General features: G+C 36.7%; 1 protein-coding gene across 3 annotated transcripts in view; it reads left to right on the top strand.

Moving 5' to 3' along the window:
• Positions 1–21,539, top strand: part of Gabra4 (gamma-aminobutyric acid type A receptor subunit alpha4) — a 75,921-nt gene that overhangs the window by 18,125 nt on the left and 36,257 nt on the right. The window contains exons 6-8 of one of the 3 annotated variants that reach the window (XM_051164810.1): positions 1,630–1,773; positions 5,940–6,092; positions 14,776–15,035. The exons of 1 other annotated variant lie outside the window; for it this stretch is intronic. In XM_051164810.1, the coding sequence (XP_051020767.1) occupies positions 1,630–1,773; positions 5,940–6,092; positions 14,776–15,035 (557 nt within the window). The remainder of the gene's footprint in view (positions 1–1,629; positions 1,774–5,939; positions 6,093–14,775; positions 15,036–21,539) is intronic. One more of the 3 variants, XM_051164812.1, reaches the window with a different exon arrangement.

The raw sequence follows: 21,539 nt of genomic DNA, 5'->3' as shown, positions 1-21,539 counted from the left end.
GTAATCACAATTCTCAGTGGGCTAACGTGAGGGGAAAGTCGTGTGCTCCATGACCAATGCTTAAATGTGACAAGATAAAAACAGAAAAATACATAGAGAGGGTGGTCTTATTGGGGCCGGAATTAAGATTCCATTTTTTTTTCTGTAAAACTTTGAATTTTACAAAAGATAATTGTAACATGAGAAAGTCTCATCCCATGACCTCTCTGGTTCTCATCTGATGCACTTGTCCAGGGACTAGAGCGAAGTTGCTGCTCTCTCAGGCTTTGTATATGATTAAGGAAGCACACTTTGGAAAGTATTTTTGTTTTTTGGAGTAGGAATTTGAGAGAGAGAGAGAGAGAGAGAGACAGAGAGAGAGAGAGACAGAGAGAGACAGAGAGACACACACACACACAGAGGTATGCCATATGAGCTAACATTTTTTTTGCCGGGTAAATTAATTTTTAATATTTTTGAAAAGAGAAAATTGCTATTAAATTATGCTTAGAATAAGAAGAATATGAAAGACAATGCACGAAAAAGATTATTCTATCAAAGTAGGGTATCCAAGAGATGATTCATGATGTAAAAAAATAATAGACAAGAATATAGCCTGCAAGAGTTTAAATATATAACACCAGAGATAAATGCTGACGTGAAGCTGTGTGATGTCTGATGATAACTCAAGCCTCATAGTTTGTTTTTCAAGGTCGTGTATAAAGAAAAACCTCTCTGGGTATGGATTCCTTTTGTAGGATTAAACAAGTTCACCAGGGACCTCCTGTGTTCCAGTCATTTTAGGGATGCTTGTAGTGGGGGATGACACATAATTCACTTTGGTTCTTTTGAACTTATTTGTGCATGAGCCAAGCTATCTGTTCTGGGTAGAGTGGTAAGCAAGCAGCTGGTCTCCATTTGCACTGAACAAGGAATAACAGAAAATGTTCTCAAATTGCCACTGGGGAGGATTCTTTGAAGATAGAAGGGAAAGTGTCCTAATTGCAGCATTCTAAAGGTACTGGAACTGGCTGTGAAATTTCCTCCCTGCAGAGCTTTGCAGCCAGCATAGGCCAAACCCTGCAGAATCGGTCCCAGATGGCACAGCACTGGCCAGAGGCAGAGTCTGGAAGAGGGGGCACCTCTAGAGCTCCCCTACCAGGAGAACTTGTTTGGGTTCTGTTTGTGTTCCTAGAGGCAGCATCTGGTTCATTTCTAGTTGGCAGAGATGTAGGGGATGAAAGGAATCAGGGTTGCTCAGGTACAGATACACAAGAAGTGAGAGAGGTAGGAATTTGACTACCGTTTGGGAAGTTTTGGTCTATCTGTTTTTCAAGCGACTGCCTCAGTGGAATGAAATATGACCACCATGTGCATTGATACAAATGTAGCTTCATATTGTTTTATAGTTGTTTATCCTACTCCATTTTTTTGGCATAAAAAACAATAAAGCCTGTTATTTGTTTAATATCTGCAGTTTTCTAAATTATAAACACGTTTTGAAAAAAAACATGAGCATTGAGTATTGTTTTCCTTTTATTTATTTATTTCTTTTTTGTTTTGGTTGAGCATTTGTCATATTAACGATTAATTTTTATTATTGACAAGGATGTAATCCTGAGTGTACACACACTCTCTGCTCTTATTCAGATGCATATCCCAAGAGTGAGATGATCTATACTTGGACCAAAGGCCCTGAAAAGTCAGTGGAGGTGCCAAAGGAGTCTTCTAGTTTAGTTCAATATGACCTAATTGGACAGACTGTATCAAGTGAGACTATCAAATCTATTACAGGTGAGATTGCATGTGTATACTCGTGTGTGTGTGTGTGTGTGTGTGTGTGTGTGTGTGTGTTTATACATGTGTATGTGAAGGCATATATGTGGGGATGTGGGTGTGTGTTTATGGAGATGAGTCAAAGGGGTCATTACCCAGCATCCATCCATCACAGTTGTTTTTTGGTATCTCACTTTCCTTGAGCTTGCAGAGTAAGCTAGGCAGGTAGGTCAGTGAGCCTCAGGACCCTGCCCCCTATCTCTGCTTCCCCAGTCTGGTATTACAAGCTGTGTTACCTCCTCAGGCATTTTTGTGTGGTTTCAACTTAGGTATTTATGCTTTTATGGCAAGAACTTCGCCAACTGATCTATCTCCCTCGCTCCCTCCTGGTGAGATTTTTAATGGCAAAAGTCAATGTGCTACTTGGCTTCAGCAATAGAGTTTTATAATATCTCTTTCATTGAAATATTCAGTGTTTTCAGGGGGACATATTTTCCTGAAATAGAGCTGATGTATTTATAATCTTATTTCAGTTGAAAATAAATTCTGAATTGGTGAGACAGGAGAAATGAATAGATCTTTCTTACTTACAAACAAAAGCCAATGATTAAATATATGAAAACTATTTTTAATAAAATATGAGCAAAAAGTCTGGCTCTGATTTTGTGGTGCTTTTCAAAAATCTTTTAATATTGCCCAGTTTTAAGGTGTCATTTCTGCTCTTTGTTCCAAAGTAAAAGCAAAAATCAAAAGCATACTGCAAAGTGCATTTAGAGTATACATTGAAATTGTCATATAAGTGGGTGAATGGCTATACTGGTGATTTTTAGATTTTGAAATATGAATAGGAAGAACCTTATGATTTAGCATCTATTACATCTAATGATAAAATCGGCTATTTATAGCTTGTTCCAAATGGTATTTCTTCCATACACATTTTTATTATGAAAAATTAATAATAATTATCGTAATGCACTTATATTGCTATATCAAAATATCACAAACTTGGTATTTTATATAAAGAACAGAAGTTTGTGTCTCAAGTCTAGGATCCGGGAAGATGAAAGTTAGGGTGCCAGTGGACACAGTGTTCGAAGAGCTTGCTTCCTCGCATATGGGATACTCCGTTCTCACAGAGTCCTCATAAGTGGCATGTACAGGGAAGGAGTGCCAAGGTCGGTTGTTTGACACAAGCGCTAATGCTGCCCTTGAGTACTCTACCCTCGTCTCCTAAGCTCCTATCAGAGACCAGTTCCTAATGTTACCACATTGGAGGGTAGGTTTCTATATGTAATTCCTCACCCCTCCTTTTTATACAGAATCTCATAGAGCCCTCTTGAAGCTTGCTGTGCAGCCCAGGATAGCCTTAAATTGGAGTTTCTTCATCTTCAGTCTCCAGAGTGCTGGAATTCCAGGTGTGCCATTGTACCAGGCACAGTGTGTAATTGAAAAGAAAACAATATTTAGGCAATAGTGATATTTAAACTGTATTCCGCAGTTACCATCTTACAGGATCATTCAGATGCTTCCCTGCATTGAATTCTAATAAACAACCTGTGGAAATAGTGCTGTTGCAATCTTAATTTTTTTTATAATGATAATATGTACATATGATCTGTACCTATGTGTATATATTATGTACATATAATATATGTGCATATAAACTGACTCACACAGTTATTAGATGTCAAGGCCCTAAAGTTCACAGGCCTTTCTGTGCTCTGTAAACTTTCTTAAGAGGATACAAGTGATGAGAGAAAAATTTAGTTTTAATCTGAATAAATTAAAAAAATTAAATAAAAAGGTCTTTGATATTGTTGAATTAATAAACTAAAACAAAAGAAAGAGCTTGAACAATGATATGATGTGAAGAAGGTCTTTTGTTTTATTTTAAGAAATATATTGACAAAACGCTGTGGTGACGGGGGAGGGATGTTTCAAGCATGCTCATGCAAGCACAGTGAATGATGCTTTCCAGGTCTCGGTGAGTGAGGGGAACTACTAGGCAAACAGCTCACAGTTTCACCCATGCAAAATAAGTAATTTTAGGGAGCTACTGACCACCTGGTGTATACGTCAGCAATTGGTGAAGAGGACAGGTACTAGATGTTTCTATCACAAAAGTGCAGTAAGCAAGATGCTGAGGAAAGAACTGCTGGGGATGGTGGATGGCTTTACGACAGGTGGCAGTCTGTCATTTTTACTGCAGAATACTTATATCCAAACTAACCAAGTAGCATATATGTTAAAAATATACTGTATTTTGGAGATGAATTATACCACAATTGGTTTAAGAATTAGAAGCAAGTGACAAGAAATGAGGAGAATTTAATTCCTAAAAGATGAAATTAGTTCATGAGAATACCCATGATGAGATACTTTAGCTTACTGTCTCCTCCCTTGAAATTGCTTTGTGTTAATCCAAACACCCTGTTAGAAAATTTCTGTCACTGTTTCTCTCCCCCAAACTCCCATGTATTCTTTTAAGTTTTCATTCTTTTAATATTTGAGATCATAATGTCAACATTTCCTTATCTCTTCCTCACTCCAAAGCCCTTCTATGCATTCATCCACATGCTCCTTCTAATTAATGGCCTCTGTTTTCATGCTCTTGTGTGCCTATATACAATGTGTGTGTGTGTGCGTGTGCGTATGCGTGTGTGTGCATGCGTGCGTGGGTGCGTATTTCAGGGCTGTCTATTTGGCATTGGATAACCAATTGGTACACTTCCACTGGGAAGACCTCCTCTCCCATTCCTTACATTCCATAATTACCTACAGTTCTTTATGTAGGGCTTAGGCCTCGTGGGGTTTTTCCCCTCAGCTTCTCACGTCCTTTGGTATTGTCTATTTTCAGTTCATATTTAGGCAGTCATGGTGGTAAAAATATTGGTGCAGCTTCAGCTATTACTAGAACATACAATCTCATGCAAAATCTTTCTGCCTTCTCTTTCACAATATTCACAAATTCCAGTGTCCTGTGTCTTTCCAATACATGCCTAATACATCATCATTTTGGGGATATTTTCTTTATATTAATTATGAAACAATGCAATGGTCTCCTGGGTACCTTGTGCTGATTTTCCTATCTTTGGTTTTGAAAACACATCTGGGAGTAGAGACTTATAAATCTTTGACTTAGTCTGTGAAGGTTCACCTGATCCTAAGTAACATTGTCTATATATTCCTTCTAGGAAAACAGGTTATCATAAAGTTTATTGTTTATTTACTTACTGACTTTTAAAGTTAGATCTCTATTATATTTATTTGCACTTTTGCTCATGTACGTGCACTTAGAAATACAATTAACCCAGCTTCTCACTATACCTGTGTAAGTATGAAACATTCATATTGATCTAACTTTGTATAAAACTGTGTATCCCATGTCCTCCCAAAATTAAACTTTTAATTCTATATGTATGTATATTTGTGTTTTTACATTTTTAACTTTATTTTCTATAAATAACAAGCCTAAATTCTGCTTCTAAGATGGTGAAGACCATAACTGGATAGACTGCTCAGAGGATAATATGCTCACTGTGGAAGCACAGAACCTGAGTTCAGATTTTAGGGTCTGGATCCACATGAAAAGCCAGCTATGGTGACATGTGAATGCAATCCTAGCACTGTGTGGGAAGAGACAGAAAATCCCGAAGGTTCATTTGCCAACCTGTCTTAAGGATTGTTTATCTTGAGGTTCACTAACAGGCCTTACCTAAATAAGTATGTAAGTAAGTGAGTGAGTGAGTGAGTGAGTAAATCAAGTGGGTAGCTAAATAATAAATCACACAATGTCTAGGGTTGAACTTCGGCTTCATACAGTGTGTGAACATACAGTGTGCACACACATGAACATGTACATCTGCGTGTACAGCATGCATACACAAGCATGTAAAAGCCAATTGCTTTAGTGTATAAGACCTTTAAAACACCATCATCTTTTTGAAGTCATAGACCAGTTATTAAATTGAAAAATCTATATGCAGAATAATAATGATGTTCATTTTAGTGTCATCCTCTTTTGGTCTCCCACCCACACTATGTAACTATGCAGTTCTCACTGAAATTGCATGGAAGCTAATTCCTTTGCTCAGAATGCTGATTGTTAGTCTAACATACGATCATGAAACGATTGAATAATTGCTTACAGGGCCAATAATGTGTTTTCTCCATTTTCATTGCAGGTGAATACGTCGTTATGACAGTTTACTTCCACCTCAGACGGAAGATGGGCTATTTTATGATTCAGACGTATATCCCCTGCATCATGACAGTGATCCTTTCTCAAGTTTCCTTCTGGATAAATAAGGAGTCTGTTCCAGCTAGAACTGTGTTTGGTAATTTCAGCTCATTTCTTGGGCGTTTTTTTCCACATTGCACGTTTAATGGTGACTCATGGGAAGAACCCTTTGATATCTCTAAGAAAATAATATGCACCTGTTTACCAAATGGAATTGAATGAGAAGCTATTTAAGCTTTCATTCCTAGCTGGTCAGTATAACATATTGCTGCTTGAGGAGATAAGAGCAGTCTGTCCCTCCTGGTGTCTTGTCAGATTTCCCTTTTTAAGAGCCACTCAGGTGAAGAACAAATGGAAATGTGGATATAATTTCACTTTCAGTGACATTCTTGGGCTGCTAGCATAATGGTGTGTAATTGAATTAAAATTATGTCCAGGTGTTAAAATGAATTGCACAGGCAACTTAAAATAAAACAAATAAAAGTCATGGCTGACTGCACATGAAAGCCTTAGAACAACTTGGTTTTTATTGAAGAGGAGAAAAATGCAAATGGATTAAGTTCATTTAAAGGTGTCCTATGTGTAGTCTATAAGCTTAGTATAGTGCCCTGTGTGTATAATGTCCACGTTTTCCTAAACTAGTATTTTTTCTTTTTGTTTTTATTGTGGTTCCTCTATAGTATTCTAAATGATAAGCCACTGGGAATATACAGGCTTAACATTTTATGTTAAATAAGCCATTTATATATCAAGGGTGCCTTTATATAATGATACTTAAAGTTAAATCCATTTGTTGTAATATAGTTATCTATTCTTTATGCTTTATCAACTTTTTCAGCACTATTCAGTGATGGGAAGAAAAGAAAATGACCAGACTTTTTCCAGAATGGAGGCACAGGTCTCTCAAGATGTGCCACTTTCTCCTCTTTGCCTTTCAGTTTGTTAAGATTTAACTGTGGGAGGAACATTTATCATAAAATAGCTGCAGAAAGGCTCAGGAGAAATTCATGGCAACCTTTTGCCTTCCTTTGCTCGACTACAATGCCTAACAAAAACAGCTCAGGAAGTAAAGTTTTATTTTGGCTCATGGTTTCAGACAGATTACAAAGCAGACACTAACAGAACTGACCCTGAAATGAGCATCAAACGCCTGTTGTCACAGTTGTGGAGAGCAAGCAAAGAGAATATGCTATTGCCAGGATGGGAGTAACCCTCAAAGGCCATCTAATGATGGATGTCTGTCAGTCCTTCGATGCTTCCTAATGGTTTCACCATCTTCAAAATGGTGCTATGAGCTAGGGACAGAAAATTCCAAAATGATCCTCTGGGAAGATTTCAGACTCAAACCATAGCACTCTCCATCTTCTGAGATAAAGGTGTCTTAGTGTCTTCAACAAACTTGAAATATTCCTACAAAGGCTTTTCTTCCACATACTCCAGCATCTCTGTAACATTGAGGGTATTTGAATCATGGTTGAATCACATATATGGACCAGGGTTAGAGGGAGGGTTTGATCTCAGGCAAAGAGTAAACAGGAATGATTATTCTATTCTATCTACTTCATAAAGTTATGAAAGTTTAATTAAATAACTGCACATTGCAACTATAGAATATATTTTGCTGCTACATATAGATATGAAAAATAACAAATATATCTAAGGATTAGATACTAATATTGAAAGATTACAGTTTAAAATTCAAATATATCACTTATTTTCTCTACTCATGAATTGTGTTAATATACTCCTCTTTCAAAACTAGTGAAGATTTAAAAAATATTTTGTTTTGAAAATCTCAAACAATATCTTTTGATAATAATCATCATCCTCCGTTATTGCATCTAACTCCCTTTGGGTTTATCCTTTACCTCTTTTACTCTCTCAAATTATGTCTCTTTTGTTTTTTAAAGTAACAACCCACAGAGCCCAACCTATTCTTCCCATACACATATAGATATGTGTCATCCACTGGAGTGTGGCCTACTTAGTAAGAGCACACCCTTAAAGAAAACTAGCTCTCCCTCACCAAGAAACCATCAACTGTCAGTGAACCTCATTTAGGGGGTGGGACTTGTGATCCTCTTCCCACAAGAATGTTGACTACCTTGGTTTTTCCCAGGTCCCATGCAAGCAGCCACAGCTCTCCATATCTATCCTATCCTATCTATCTATCTATCTATCTATCTATCTATCTATCTATCTATCTATGATCTATCTATGATCTATCTATCTATCTATCTATCTATCTACTATCTATCTATCTACTATTTAATTCATATAAAAAGCATTTAATAGTCATTAATCTACAAAGGAGATAACAGAAGTAGAAGCCACAGATTGTCAAATAAATACTCCTGTGCCAGATGTAGGATAACATTCCTCAAATTGTTGGTTAGGTGTTTTTCAGAAACTTCCCCAAGTAATTCAGGCTATTGATTCTACTCTTCGTTGCCAACCAGAACATGATAATAAGACCCTATTGCTAACGACAGAGTCTGCTTTAGCCACAGGACATGGAGAAATCAACTTGGAAGTTGTCTCCCTGCTGGCTAGCTTTCATAGTATTGGAGGTGCCTTTGTAGACTGTTGGTGAAAAAAATCATCAGCAGTCTTATCCAGCTGTGAACCTTGTGAACTACAACAATGGTGAACACAGCAAGATATTTCCCTGTGTATAGTAGTGGCATGTATGTTGGGCCAACAAACCACTTTCTGATTGCATTTAAGATCTGATTCATGGGAGAAAATCCCAGGGTTGACCTACTACTATTATTATATTAAGGGAAGATAGTATTGAAGTACCCATAGATTAGTGCAACTCTTAAGCCCTATCAGTGATTTAGTTGTGCGGGGAACATCATAAAAGTGTCACCATTGATCAGATTGCAGAGAATAAATATAGGTGGAATGTTCATTTACAAGTGGACATTAATATTAACCATGCACCCAAAAGCCTCAGGGACCATCACAGAAGTAGGGGCTGAAGTAGTCTAAGAACTTATGATAGTTTGAACAGTGCTTAATACAGGGTACTTAATATATATTCTATACTCTCCCCCTATACATACCTGGCAAAGAGGAGATTCATTTTATTCTCAGTTTCCATAGTTTTGAAGAAATGTACTTTTGTGGTACCCCCATACAGCCTGAAGGTCTTAGCACTGTTGGTCTTATTTAGCACTCGTAATGATTTGTAGTTTTTACTCATCATGGTCAGAGGCAGCCTGACCGGGCAAGAGGGGGTTGCTGAGTCTGAGAATACTATGCTTGTCCTTTAGCTTGTTCTAGCACCTCAAGGGCTCAGGAAGATGGTTCACTTGGTAAAGTGCTTGCCGTATATGCTTGACGATCTGAGTTTGGATCCTCAGCGCCCATGAAAAAGCTATGGACAGTGCCATGTGTCTAACCCCTGCACTATTAAGGGTCATTGAGCAGACAAGCAGATCCTTGGAGCTCACTAGCCTACTGGTTATAGGCAACATGGGGATGTCCAAGCTCAGTGGCAGTCCCTGACACAGAAATTAAGGTGGTGAGGAAGGCATCAGCCATTTTCCTTGGCCTCCATGAGTAAGCACACATGTGGACACTCACATGGACACATGCACAGACATATACCACATGACATTCACACACAAATATTAAATTTTCAGCTTCTTGTGATTCTATTAAGATGTACCAATAAATTCACTTGAACACATATCATACATCAATACATATCAGTCCTTGAAGGGTTTCATAAAATAGTGGCCTCCCATAGATATCCGTGACGAGGAGGAGGTAGTGTTACAAGTACAGATGTTGGTTCAGACTCCAGTGCACTTACTATATAAAATGTTCAGTAAGTGACTTCTGCCTGTTAGCTCACACATTAAAACAATCTTAATTACTTTATCTCTTAGGCTTACTACCATGAAGATTAAATGCATTAATATGAGTGAAACATTTGAAAAAGATCTTAGCATAAAATGCAAATAATTTTATTATTGCTCTTGGTGAACTTACTCTTCCATGAATAAGAAAACTGTCCCATGGTGTAGGAAGAAATAGCACCCATAACAGATTATCTCAACCAATGTTTCTTATATACGTAGGAAAACTTATGGAAATTAAGCAGTGCAGCAAGATGCTAGTATTACAAGCTCCAATAGTGAGTCAATGAACACAGTGGGAGTCCTGTTACTTAACATTCACAATAGTTCAGCAACTATGTATGCCCAATTTTTATAGATAAGGAAAATAGTGCAAAGATATTAAAACTGTTATCAAGTCATCTAATTGTAAGTGGTACATTCGAGAAAATATGTAACATTGAGAATTCAGTCCTGTTATCTTCACAACAGACATGAGGATATAGAATTGAGGAAGGGACTTGTGAAGAATTCTAGAAATCCTGGTTGAAAATAATTTGCCAGTAGGATTTTTTCATTTAGAATTTCAAATTTGCCTGTTTGTGACTATGCCTAGATCAAAATTAGCTTTGAGCAACTGGGAAAGTCACAGTAATAATTACATCTTCAAAAATATAAGCTGTACCAAATTGCAATTATTAGACTGTCCATCATGGGTCTAGAATAGTATTTTTCCAAGGCTAGTAAAGACCTATGTGGTTGTGACCATTTACTTTGTATGAGTTTAGGTGAATGTGAGCCATAAGCTAGTATTGTTGTTCCTCAGCTCTCATCGTCCTTTTACCCACAAAGACACAGTGTGCTGGGTCACAGCAGCACACGGGAAACACAACCCTAAAGCAGCAGCAGTTGGAGAAGCATGATGTGTGGAATTCTCTCCACAGGCCTTCTATCTTGAAAAATTTCCGACTCTAAGGTTTTCTTTTAATTATTCCAATATGGTTAAACATTAAACGCAAGTAGATGCCAGCTGGCATATTGAAATCATTGCTATTTCATTTTCTAGGAATGGCCAGCCAAAAATTCACTCTTGTGTACAGTCTTAGCCTACCCCTTCAGTTCCTCTCTCTGCTCCTGGGCCAGCCAATATGGTGCATATCCAGCGTTCTAAATGCATGGACTGGCATCAATACTTGAATACACAAAAAATAATTAATCTTTGAAATGTTTTCAGGATGAGATTCTTATGGAAAGAGTTGGCTTCGGTTTGCTGTTCTATCCGTGTTTATTCTACCAAGTGCTATACCTTAAATTAAACAGAGAAAGCACATGCCTACATTTCTACTCTCTTTTTTCGTATTTGAACAAAAGACAGAGAGTTTTTTAATATCTAAGGAGATGAAAAGTTTTAAACCAATTTTGAGCCAGTTGTTCTTGTCAGCCAGCATTCCTAATTTGCCACTAGTTACAATATAGAGAAGTAGAAGGCAGAATATGTGTGTTGGTATAAGCAACAAGGTAAGGTAAGCCATCAACCTGATTCTGAACAATTGAATGTCAGTACTGAATTAACAATTCAGTAGTGGCCTTAGTATTGCATTTGCTGAATATCATTCAAGAAAATTTTCACATGACTATAGTTGAGATGAAGATACTTTCATTTTTTGGCAGGAAAAACCCTTTGACCACCTGCAACAAGAACAATGTTTACAGTCACAAGACAACTCTTTTTTTATTTATATGTTTATTTTAATATACATTTATATTATTACACATATATAAAATAACTATATACAGCAAGAAGAACAACAAATCAAAGAGGAATTATATTAATGTTACATTCATAATATTTTGGCCATTTGTACTTGGCAACCTTGAAGAAAACATCTTTCCTATCTTGGTGAGTCTAAAGTTCTGAATGTAAATCAGTATCTATCATATCTCATCTCTATCTACTTAAAACAACTATGTGGACCTAAAAACATCTTAACCCCTAAACAACTAAGCTTAATTGTAAAACTAAATTATCTGGTCTTCAACCCTGCTAGAGACTTGAGAAGGAATTAAATTAATGACCTGAGTGAACCAGAAGTGCAGGTTAGCAGCTTCCAAAGTGAAAAAAATGACAGAGACTCAACTCTTAAAACTCTTGTATCTCAACTTTATTTTCCTTTTTGGCTGGTACATCATGGTTTCTGGAGGCATTTTTGAGCATTGGCTAGTATTCTCATTGAGAATACACTTCTGTTTTTATTTGAAAGTTCTTTTATCCTCATTTCATTGGCATGAAAAGAAATCCACTGCTTCCTCTTTGCCAAACTTGTGGAATACCTTTGAATTATTTTTTAATGATTCTATTTTTATGTGTATTGCTGTTTTGTCTGCATGTATGTCTGTGTGAGGGTGTCAGATCCCCTGGAAGTGGAATTACAGACAGCTGTGAGTTGCCATGTGGGTGCTGGGAAGTGAACCCAGCCCTCTGGAAAAGCAGCTGTTGATACTGATTGCTGAGCCATCTTTCCAGCTCCTGCTTTTGAAGTAGCTTGCTTTGTTTTTCAAGACAGGGTTTCTGTAGCCTTGGCTGTCCTGGAACTTACTCTGTAGATCAGGCTAACCTCGAACTCACAGAGATCCCCCTGCCTCTGCCTCCCTGAGTGCTGGGATTACAGGTGTGCCCCACCATGCCCAGCTTTACTTTAGAGATCTTAATAGTTCATTACAAATAAATTGTTCTGAAGATGAGGAAATGTAATTTTTCTTGAAAATTTGTAGCTAAAGTTTCTTCAGTTTCTTTAGTAGTATTCGTTTACTTCACAGGCTTCTGCAGAACTGAGCCTTCGCTATGACATTTAAAGTGAGGCCTACATGCTTGAAGGTCTCTTTCTCGGAATAGCTCAACAAATTCACTATGAGCCAATGTGCCATTAGCGTAGATATGCAGTTAATCTGCATATTTAATGGAATATGATTTTTAAAAATCTACTTCATGGGCTGAGGAGATGGATTAGGGGTTAAGAGTATGGTACTTCCTGCTCTGCTAGAAGGCCCATATAGTCTCCAACATCCACACCAAGAGGCTTACAGTGGCTCATCACTACATCTTCAGGATCCAATGAGCCATTCTGGCCTTTGGCCACCTGCACACATGGCTGGCACATCATATATACATATTCATATACATATGCATACACGTATGCATACCCATATCCATAAACATACACATATATTATAAAACTCTCTAAAATTTACTTTAGGCTAAGGCAATGTTTAAAATTACCAAAACAACTTATGTAATACACATTTATGTATAGTTTTAGAAATGTTTTTAAAATTTAAATAGATAGAGGCTCCCAATTTTTATCTTCTAAGAACCAATAATTTAGGGAGGGAATTCGAAAAAACAAAGCTGGGACACAAACCAAACAATGACTTTTTCTTATTGTGCTTTTATGATGAGCCTTGCACTCCGTGCCTGGTGATTCCTGAAGCAGTATTCAACATGGTGTCTTGTAAGGGTGATCTACTCAATCAAATTGGAAGCAGGGTGTGCTATTTTTCCCCAGGGGCCTTCTATCTTGAAATTTATCTACATTTGCTAATTATTCCTATATGGCTAAGCCTTAAAATGCATAGATCTCAGCTGGAATATTGAAATCATTGCTTTTATCATCTAGGAATGTGATCCTAGGCTGCTCTTATATTCCTCTCTAAGCTAACCTATGTGGAGCTGTAAAAAAGATAGTACGTGGTAGAATATAATCAGAGTTTAAGTTGAAGACAACAGTATTTATTCTTCAAATCAAAATACGATTATTCCTTTAGTGGAAATTTTTTCTATATTTTTAGTTGAAAATGGATTGTCTTTCAGCTAGGGATTGGCATGGATTGGCATATACGGCACAGATGTTTTTATCATCGTCATCATCGACATTATTCATTCCACCACCACCACCATCATCATCACCCACAGATACATGGGTGTATCAGCAGCTTTAGGGCCTACCCTACAATTTATGCAGAATGAGTACAAATGTATATAGTAAGTGCGCTTAGAATTGCCAGGGTAGCCTAGATAATGTTGATTAGGTAAACATGCATAAGTGGAAATAGGACAACCATGCAAACATTAGCATCCTTAAGGAATGCATTGTTCTGTGTTCTGGTGACAAGCAGCATTTTTCTACTAAGAATGGAAGCCAACCTTTTCTCTAGGTTAAGAAGACACTTTTTCTGGAAGTGCTATTTCAGAAAACAATTGATGGAAGAAGAGCTCTATTTTTGCTGCAAGTATTCTTCTTCAAGTTTTGCATTGATGTGTGGTGAGCACCTACGTTTTGAAGGCCAATTTTTCTAGAAGTACATTTAGCCAGAATATATTCATAGTTTTAATAATTGAAGATCTGGAACACTCAATGAATGTATTAATTTTACTGAATATGGTCATTTAACAGTAAGAACTTATATGTAGCTTATGATTATTGCTGGCAGTAATTATCAGTGGTAATGGGCCTTGGTTACCTAGTATGTCCCCACGCTTCTACTTAGAAGGCCAATGTGCCCAGCTTCCCATTTCTGTCTGAGAGTCCATGTTTCAATCAATGATCCTTTTTAGGAGGTGTGTATACTGATTCCATGGGTATATTGTTTCAGATTCCAGTACAGAATCAATATGTTCTATATGCTTTACATATTTTTTATTTCTATAGCACAATGAGTGTTGAGCTTATGATTACAAGATCCAGGAATCGAACACATCTATTCCAAAACCAGTGCTGATTTTGCTGAAGCGGAAAGATTCAAATCCTCTATCAGCGGTGGTGGATTTCAGCTAGTAATCCTGTCAACCTCAACCCACCTCTTCCTTTTGAGTTAGCATGTTTTTCCTAGAAATAGTAGTAAAATGTTTTATCTCTTTGCTCTTTTGCATTAAAGGGATAACCACAGTCCTCACGATGACCACCCTAAGCATCAGTGCTCGGCATTCTTTGCCTAAAGTGTCCTATGCGACTGCCATGGATTGGTTCATAGCTGTCTGCTTTGCTTTTGTATTTTCGGCTCTTATTGAGTTTGCTGCTGTCAACTATTTCACCAACATTCAAATGCAAAAAGCCAAAAAGAAGACATCAAAGCCTCCTCCAGAAAACCCAGCTGCTCCTGTGCTGAAAGAAAAACATGTAGAAGCAGCTCTGCAGGTATTTGACTTTCTCTCCTTCCTCCTAAGGGTGTAGCTGCTTGGTCAAATTTTTTATTATAGGTAGAAACCAGAGAGCATGAAAATACCAATGACAAATTTAAAGAATGATGGAAGTCTAGGGAAATATATCGTAAAAATATGTACATTGATATTTTACTTTGATATTTGCCCAAGACCAATTCTCTTTCCTCACTTTTCCAAATTTGTGTCATTTCATTTTATTCTCTGCCTCCCAAAAAACCATCAAGTACTATTTGGGCTGCTTATATATTCTTTGATGTGTGGCTTTCATGGGCACTTTGTCTACTTACCAGGGAATACGTTTTGAAAAGAAAACTAACTCTCCCTATCCCAGAAACAATCACTTGCAAAACCCATCTCCACACTGGATTTTGTCCAATTTGAGCTTGTACAGGCTGGATCGTGTGTGTTGCCATAACCATCGTGTTTTCATATGTGCAGTCTGTATGGCTGTGTCTAGAACATGGTGTTCCTGGTAGTCCTCCACCACATCGGGCTCTTATACTCTTTCAATACCCTCAGCCAGAATGATTCCTGGGTCTTGGGAACAAGGGGTGTTGATATAAATGTTCCATTTAGGCCTGAGCATTCCAACGTCTCTTATTCTCTGCACCTTGGGTAGTTATGTGTCTTAGTATTAATTACCATCTACCGGAAAAAAAAGCATTTTCTCTGATGACAGTTCAGAGATGCACTGTACTTTAACAAGTCACAAGGAATCAGCTTAACATTGCGGCCATTTAGCAGAATATGTGGGTCATAATCTATCTAATTACAGGTTCTTGGCCACAATAATGGTGCCAGGTATAAGTTTCATCTTGTGGAATAAACATTAAATCTAATCAGACAGTGGTTAGTTACTCCCATTATATCAATGCCACTGTTGAGGGAATGGGCATATCCTGTCATGCTAGTTATTAATGTAACTGAGCTCATAGCTGGGAAATTTGATGAGTATTTTTCTTCTTGGCTACCATTTATAGCATCTTCCAGAATGATGAACTCTAACTGGTAGGAATGAGATGTTCAATCCAGTACAAGTTTGATTTCTTTATGTCCTGTGACTCAAGTCTGTGCTATTCCTAGCAATAGGGCCCTACTGTCAAGTTCAAAAGCATACCCAAGAATGCTAACGATACCCTGTTATGTTTGGGGTCTCTGGGTCATCACTGGCCAGGAACCTGAAAGAGATACCCCATTCCTAAAAATAGGCCTTTGTAAATTTGGTAACATGTGGTGTCTTGTAGTGGCTGTATCAACCCATTATAAAGTAATTCTATGTAAATTATTTTTACATGTATGTATGTATGTATGTTAGAAAGTTTTTATGGTGGTCGGCTTTCATATGACCTTTTCAGAAAGTCTTTATTGTTAACTATTTTTCACATATTCCTATTCTTACCTTGCCCTTCAAGTCCCTACCCTAAACTAGAACCCTTGTTCTTAATATTTCTTGTTCCTGATATTTCAAAATAGCACATATTTATATAAAAGCTAAATAGGCTATATATAAACTTGGCATATGACATAAGGCAATTGTTTTTGTTTGTTTGAAAGTTTCTTTTAGTACAAATGGTGTTTTTTCACAGAAATGGGTAAAATGGAACATATCCTGTTAGGAGGAACCTGTGCATGATGCTGAGAGAACTGCAAAGGCACTCTTTGTAGAGTTCATTGACCAACAAAGAAAATGATGTGGGGTTTTTTTGTGTGTGTGTTTTTTAATTGTGGCCCTCCATTTCCTATGGGACTGCTTATATGTATTAAAGAAGAAAATAATTTTAGTGGCAAAAAGATCCATAATTATAGTTGAAGTATATCCAAATGAATAATTCATTCTTTAAAGGAAATAAGAAAATGTAGAAGACATAATATAACTATGATATTTTTCATCTGACTTATCAAGATTCATTTTTAATTTGGCAGTTTGACATGGATTCTTATAGTCTAGCAGATGCAAGATATAATGAACATGGGTAGGCAAGCAGGCAGGCAGAACTTTTCTTCCCTCCTTTCCCCTCCCTCTTTCACTCTTCTTCTGTGTCCCTATGATTCTCTTTCATTTCTTCCTGTTCATCTTTTTTTGTATAAATAGACAGATCCTGTGGTTACCTCCTCCTACCCAGACAACTGTAATTTCCATGCCTAACACTACGAAGCTGCTTAGTCTGCACTTACCCAAACCAAATGTAATAGGAATGATCAATTGTTGTTCCTGCACAAAGTGATATCTCCTCCCTTCACTTATTCACTTATTAATTCAATGAATATATATTTAAGGGCAACCACGGGCCAGACTTTAAACACATGCTAAGAATCAATAATGTACATGTTTTATGTACAATATTCTACACTATGGAAATTCTATTTATTTCTATGTGGCAAGAGATCGATGGTAGATGGTTTCTCTTAATATAATTAATGAAACATTTAGAGCATTAAATAGGGTGCTATGAAAGTTCAGGAAGTTGTTGGAGATTGGGACTCTACCCTCACAGGGTTAACTCATCCCGGGCCTTCAGCCCGTGGTTCTGCTTCCACAGTCTTCAGGTGGTTCCCTCTAAGGGTGTCACAAGAGTAGCTGGGGAAAGGAATGCTTTATGGCAAGTGGGTTTAATACTGTCGAATTTTTTTCTAAATGAATTCATCAAGATTTTCAAATGCTTAGAATGCATTTTGCCTACTGCTTTTGATTTTAAAAAGTAGTGTTCAAGATGTACCGCTTTTTCCCACATCCCACAGGTAAACGTCCAGCTTCTGTCTCTTGTTGTTGTTGCATTATGTTTTGCTTTGCCATATTAAAATGATATAATCTATTTCTTGTTTCTTTTAAGTAACTAAATGTTGGGTTTAGTTTATTATGTTTTTCCTTCTCTCTTTTTCTTCTTCTCTTTTTAAAATTTCAAGGCAAGGTTTCTCAGTATAGCCATGGCTGTCCTGAAATTTTCTCTGCACACCGTGCTGGCCTTGAACTCAGAGGTCAGTCTGCCTCTGCCTCCTGAGTGCTGGTACTAAAGGCATGCACCACTACTTCCCAATATACTATTTATTAGTGTCTGATGATTGATTCATGAGTTAATTTAATTGTCTTTCAGCATATTAAATTTGTTACTTTCAGGATATGTGAGTATACATATTAATTTATTTTCATGCTTTTTTATTTATGAACATGTTTTAGTGAATTCAGATCTCTTCTGTGTAGAATTCTGTGATTCATAATTTTGAAATTAATATTATCAGAGTTATTTGCTGTGTGTTCTAGAATATTTTTTTCCTTTTGAGATAAGAATATATAGACAGAATATTAAAATTTCTAGGTTTTATTTTTATTTAATTCTGCTAATTTTTTATTACATGCCTTCAGACATATTGATTTGAATAATATTTTTATTGTTCCATGGTTTATGATAGTTATTTTAGCAACAGATTTTACTAAAATCACTATTACTTTACTTTTTAAAAGACTGCCATAGTCTTCACAATATTTGAAATATACAAAACTTATTTTATAAATCTTTACATACTACACCAATCTTTCTTCTAATTTGACTATTTTTTACACATGGTGAAGTCATTGACTTCCAGAATTTTACAGTTTGAAAACGCTTTTTATCTGAATCAGTCCATAAATGTAGTTATAAAACAACCCTTTTTCCTCTCACATGAATACCTTTCCCTTGAAATGATTTTTAATTCCAACCTCCCTCCCTTTTTCCTTTCTCTATTCTTCCCTCCTTTCTTCCTTCTGTGCTGTGATCTGAGTATCCAGCCTGGACCCTGTGCATGTTAGGGAAGTACGACTACTGAGCTATACTCCCAGACATCATTTGACATTTCTAATAGTACTGATACTCTCAATATTAACTTTCCTAATGTTTTCTGAAATTAAAGTTTTCCCTTTTTCTTATGCACTCTGCAAGTTATATGTCATGTTTTTATATCACTAGTAGTTGTCTTTAAGGTTTAAAGCAGTTTGTTTCAAAAGCAGTTTGTTTCAACTTGTAATTTTCTAACAATGTTGAAATCATAAAATACAATAAATGTCCAATGTAAACATTAACTCATGCTAATTCCAAAATGGCTTTATTCTAAGCTTCTAGGTTGTGAAATGTATTTGATGAAATCCAGGTGTAGTGTCACACACCTATAATTCATGCAACTTGAAAGACTGAGGGAAAATCACAAGTATGATATGAACATAGGCTATGTAGTAATATACTATCACAAAAATCCATTTATAATGAATTGATTCTGTTCTCTTTTCTGTATTTGCAAGTGATAAAATTTATTGCACTGATATAATAATAAAATATAAATACATTAAAGTGGCAAGTACTCTGAATAACATTTTCATGTCAAATTTCCAAAGATGAGGAGATAAACGACCATCTTCCATTTGCTCTCTGAAACGTATCTCTTAGCTACAGCAGTCCTCATCAAGTAAAGCTTGGCTGAGCTCAGCTGCTTGGTTGCATTGCTGTGACTCAGAAACTTCTCTGCAGCACAGTACATGTACTGTGTGCTTACAACATAAGTAGACTGCAAGAAGAAATGTATTTGCAAAATGATTAAAAGTCAAGCCATTTCAGACTCTAGGATGATTTTAAAACAAAACTAACAGTCATTGTGTGCTTTATGTCCTGTTTAACAACAGCCTGTGCAGCGACTCAGATCTGTATGTCAGTCTGCTTCATGTACCCATGTGTTAAAGACAGTGACAAATGACTTAGTGCAAGTTCGAGTTCAGCTCCTTGCTTGGCCTCGGTGACAAGTACAACTTCATAGGTCGAGAAAACACTAAGTGGGAAATACCTCGGGAGACAGATATATAGGGAGAAGAAAGTACAGAAATAGAAAGAATGTGCTAAAAACAAAAGTTTGTAAATTATTTCCGAAATGAAATAGTCTAAGAATCCACGGTTTGGAGTGCCAGTAGAGGTTGTAATCAGACAGCTAAAACTTGTTTATTCAAGTAAAATATACCATCAGCTACTTTTTTGAGTGATACTGACTTTGCCCAAAATGTATTTGAGCACCGCATTTGTAAAAGACCTTTGAGCTTAATGACATTTAGTTCAAAGGTCTTTTGGGAGTTCACTAGCCGTTGATTTATTTGACCTACAGACTTTTAGTGGCCAGACAGAGGCTTACAGTGACTATTTTTGTTTTCTGAGAATTGAAAAGATTATAGCTTAATGGAGTATTCATAAAAAGGATGAAAAGCCAATTTCTGGAATAGTTATCAAGGGCTCAAGCATATCTTTGGATATTTTAAGGGGCACACAACATCGTGCTGTTTCTGCCCATCATGACTCTATCCTAGCATGTGAGTTGGACACAGTCCTCATGATTTCGTTCTCCCTTATCCTGACTGCTTCTTCTTAGCATGCCTCTTTCTTGTGTATACAGACAAGTTGGATGAATAGGATGATTTGAAAGATAGGTAACTATAAAATTTAAACCAAGAAAGCCAATGTTAGTCTTTTGTTCATAATTTTAAACTGTGTCCCATTCTTTGTCACCTTTACAATCTATGTAATGTATTTTGGTAATTTTTAACTCCTATTACCATCTCTCATCACCTTCCAATTCACACAGAACCTGTTATTTTCAACAAATTTCTCTCAATTTCATGACCCGGATTTGTGTATTCTCCAAGAGCACTACATGTCCTAAAACTTGGAGCCATCCCTTTACTTCTGTCCTTGTGACCACTCGTAATAATGGTGCATATTTACGTGCCACACCATGACACTCTAGTTCATGTTTATACTGTGCAATGATCAGATCTGAGGCACGTTTGTCAGCAGTGGGGGGGGGGGAGCTAATGGACAGCAGTAAAGCACTGAAAAGGACACTTAGAAATGAAGCCAAAGAAGTAACATCTAAGCAGCTATTCAGGACAAGGAACAGATTAGCCAAATAGTGTTTGATCGTTGTAGTCCCTTCACTTCCATAGGGATTCGAGTCTGTGATGTGCGAAATGCAGTGATTTCCTGGTGGTTGGTAATATCCAAGCTTCATTCTGTTCCTAAAGTTTGCAGAAATGGGTCAGTTTCAAATCTTCACTTCAATCATCCATCCTTAAGAAATGTTGTTCTTTAAATAGTTTAGACTAAAAAACACAAGTATCTTTCCTTTTGTTCTTACCCCTTCCATACTTCAACTTCTTTTACTACCTTGGCAACTTGACAAAAGGACATAGATTAGTACTGTCATTTCTTTTGACATTTAAGCATGTTTGTGACAAGAGTTTAATGACATTCTATAAAACTTTACACCTTATTTAGCTTCCCAACCATACAGCTTCTTAAGTGCTAAATGTTCTGTAATTATTAATATTATTTAGGTCGTGAGTGATTGTTTAATTGTACATGCATTTAACTCAGCAATTTATATAAAAAACCAGAATTCTATTTCATGTTGTGCCTTGCATTTTTGTGCTAATTTTGTTATCTTCTTTCATATGCAGTTGTGTTCT

Source organism: Acomys russatus, chromosome 22 (genome assembly GCF_903995435.1).
Source record: "Acomys russatus chromosome 22, mAcoRus1.1, whole genome shotgun sequence".
Taxonomy (NCBI): Eukaryota; Metazoa; Chordata; class Mammalia; order Rodentia; family Muridae; genus Acomys; species Acomys russatus.
Note: the sequence above shows the minus strand (reverse complement) of the source record. Positions and strands in the feature narration are given on the sequence as shown.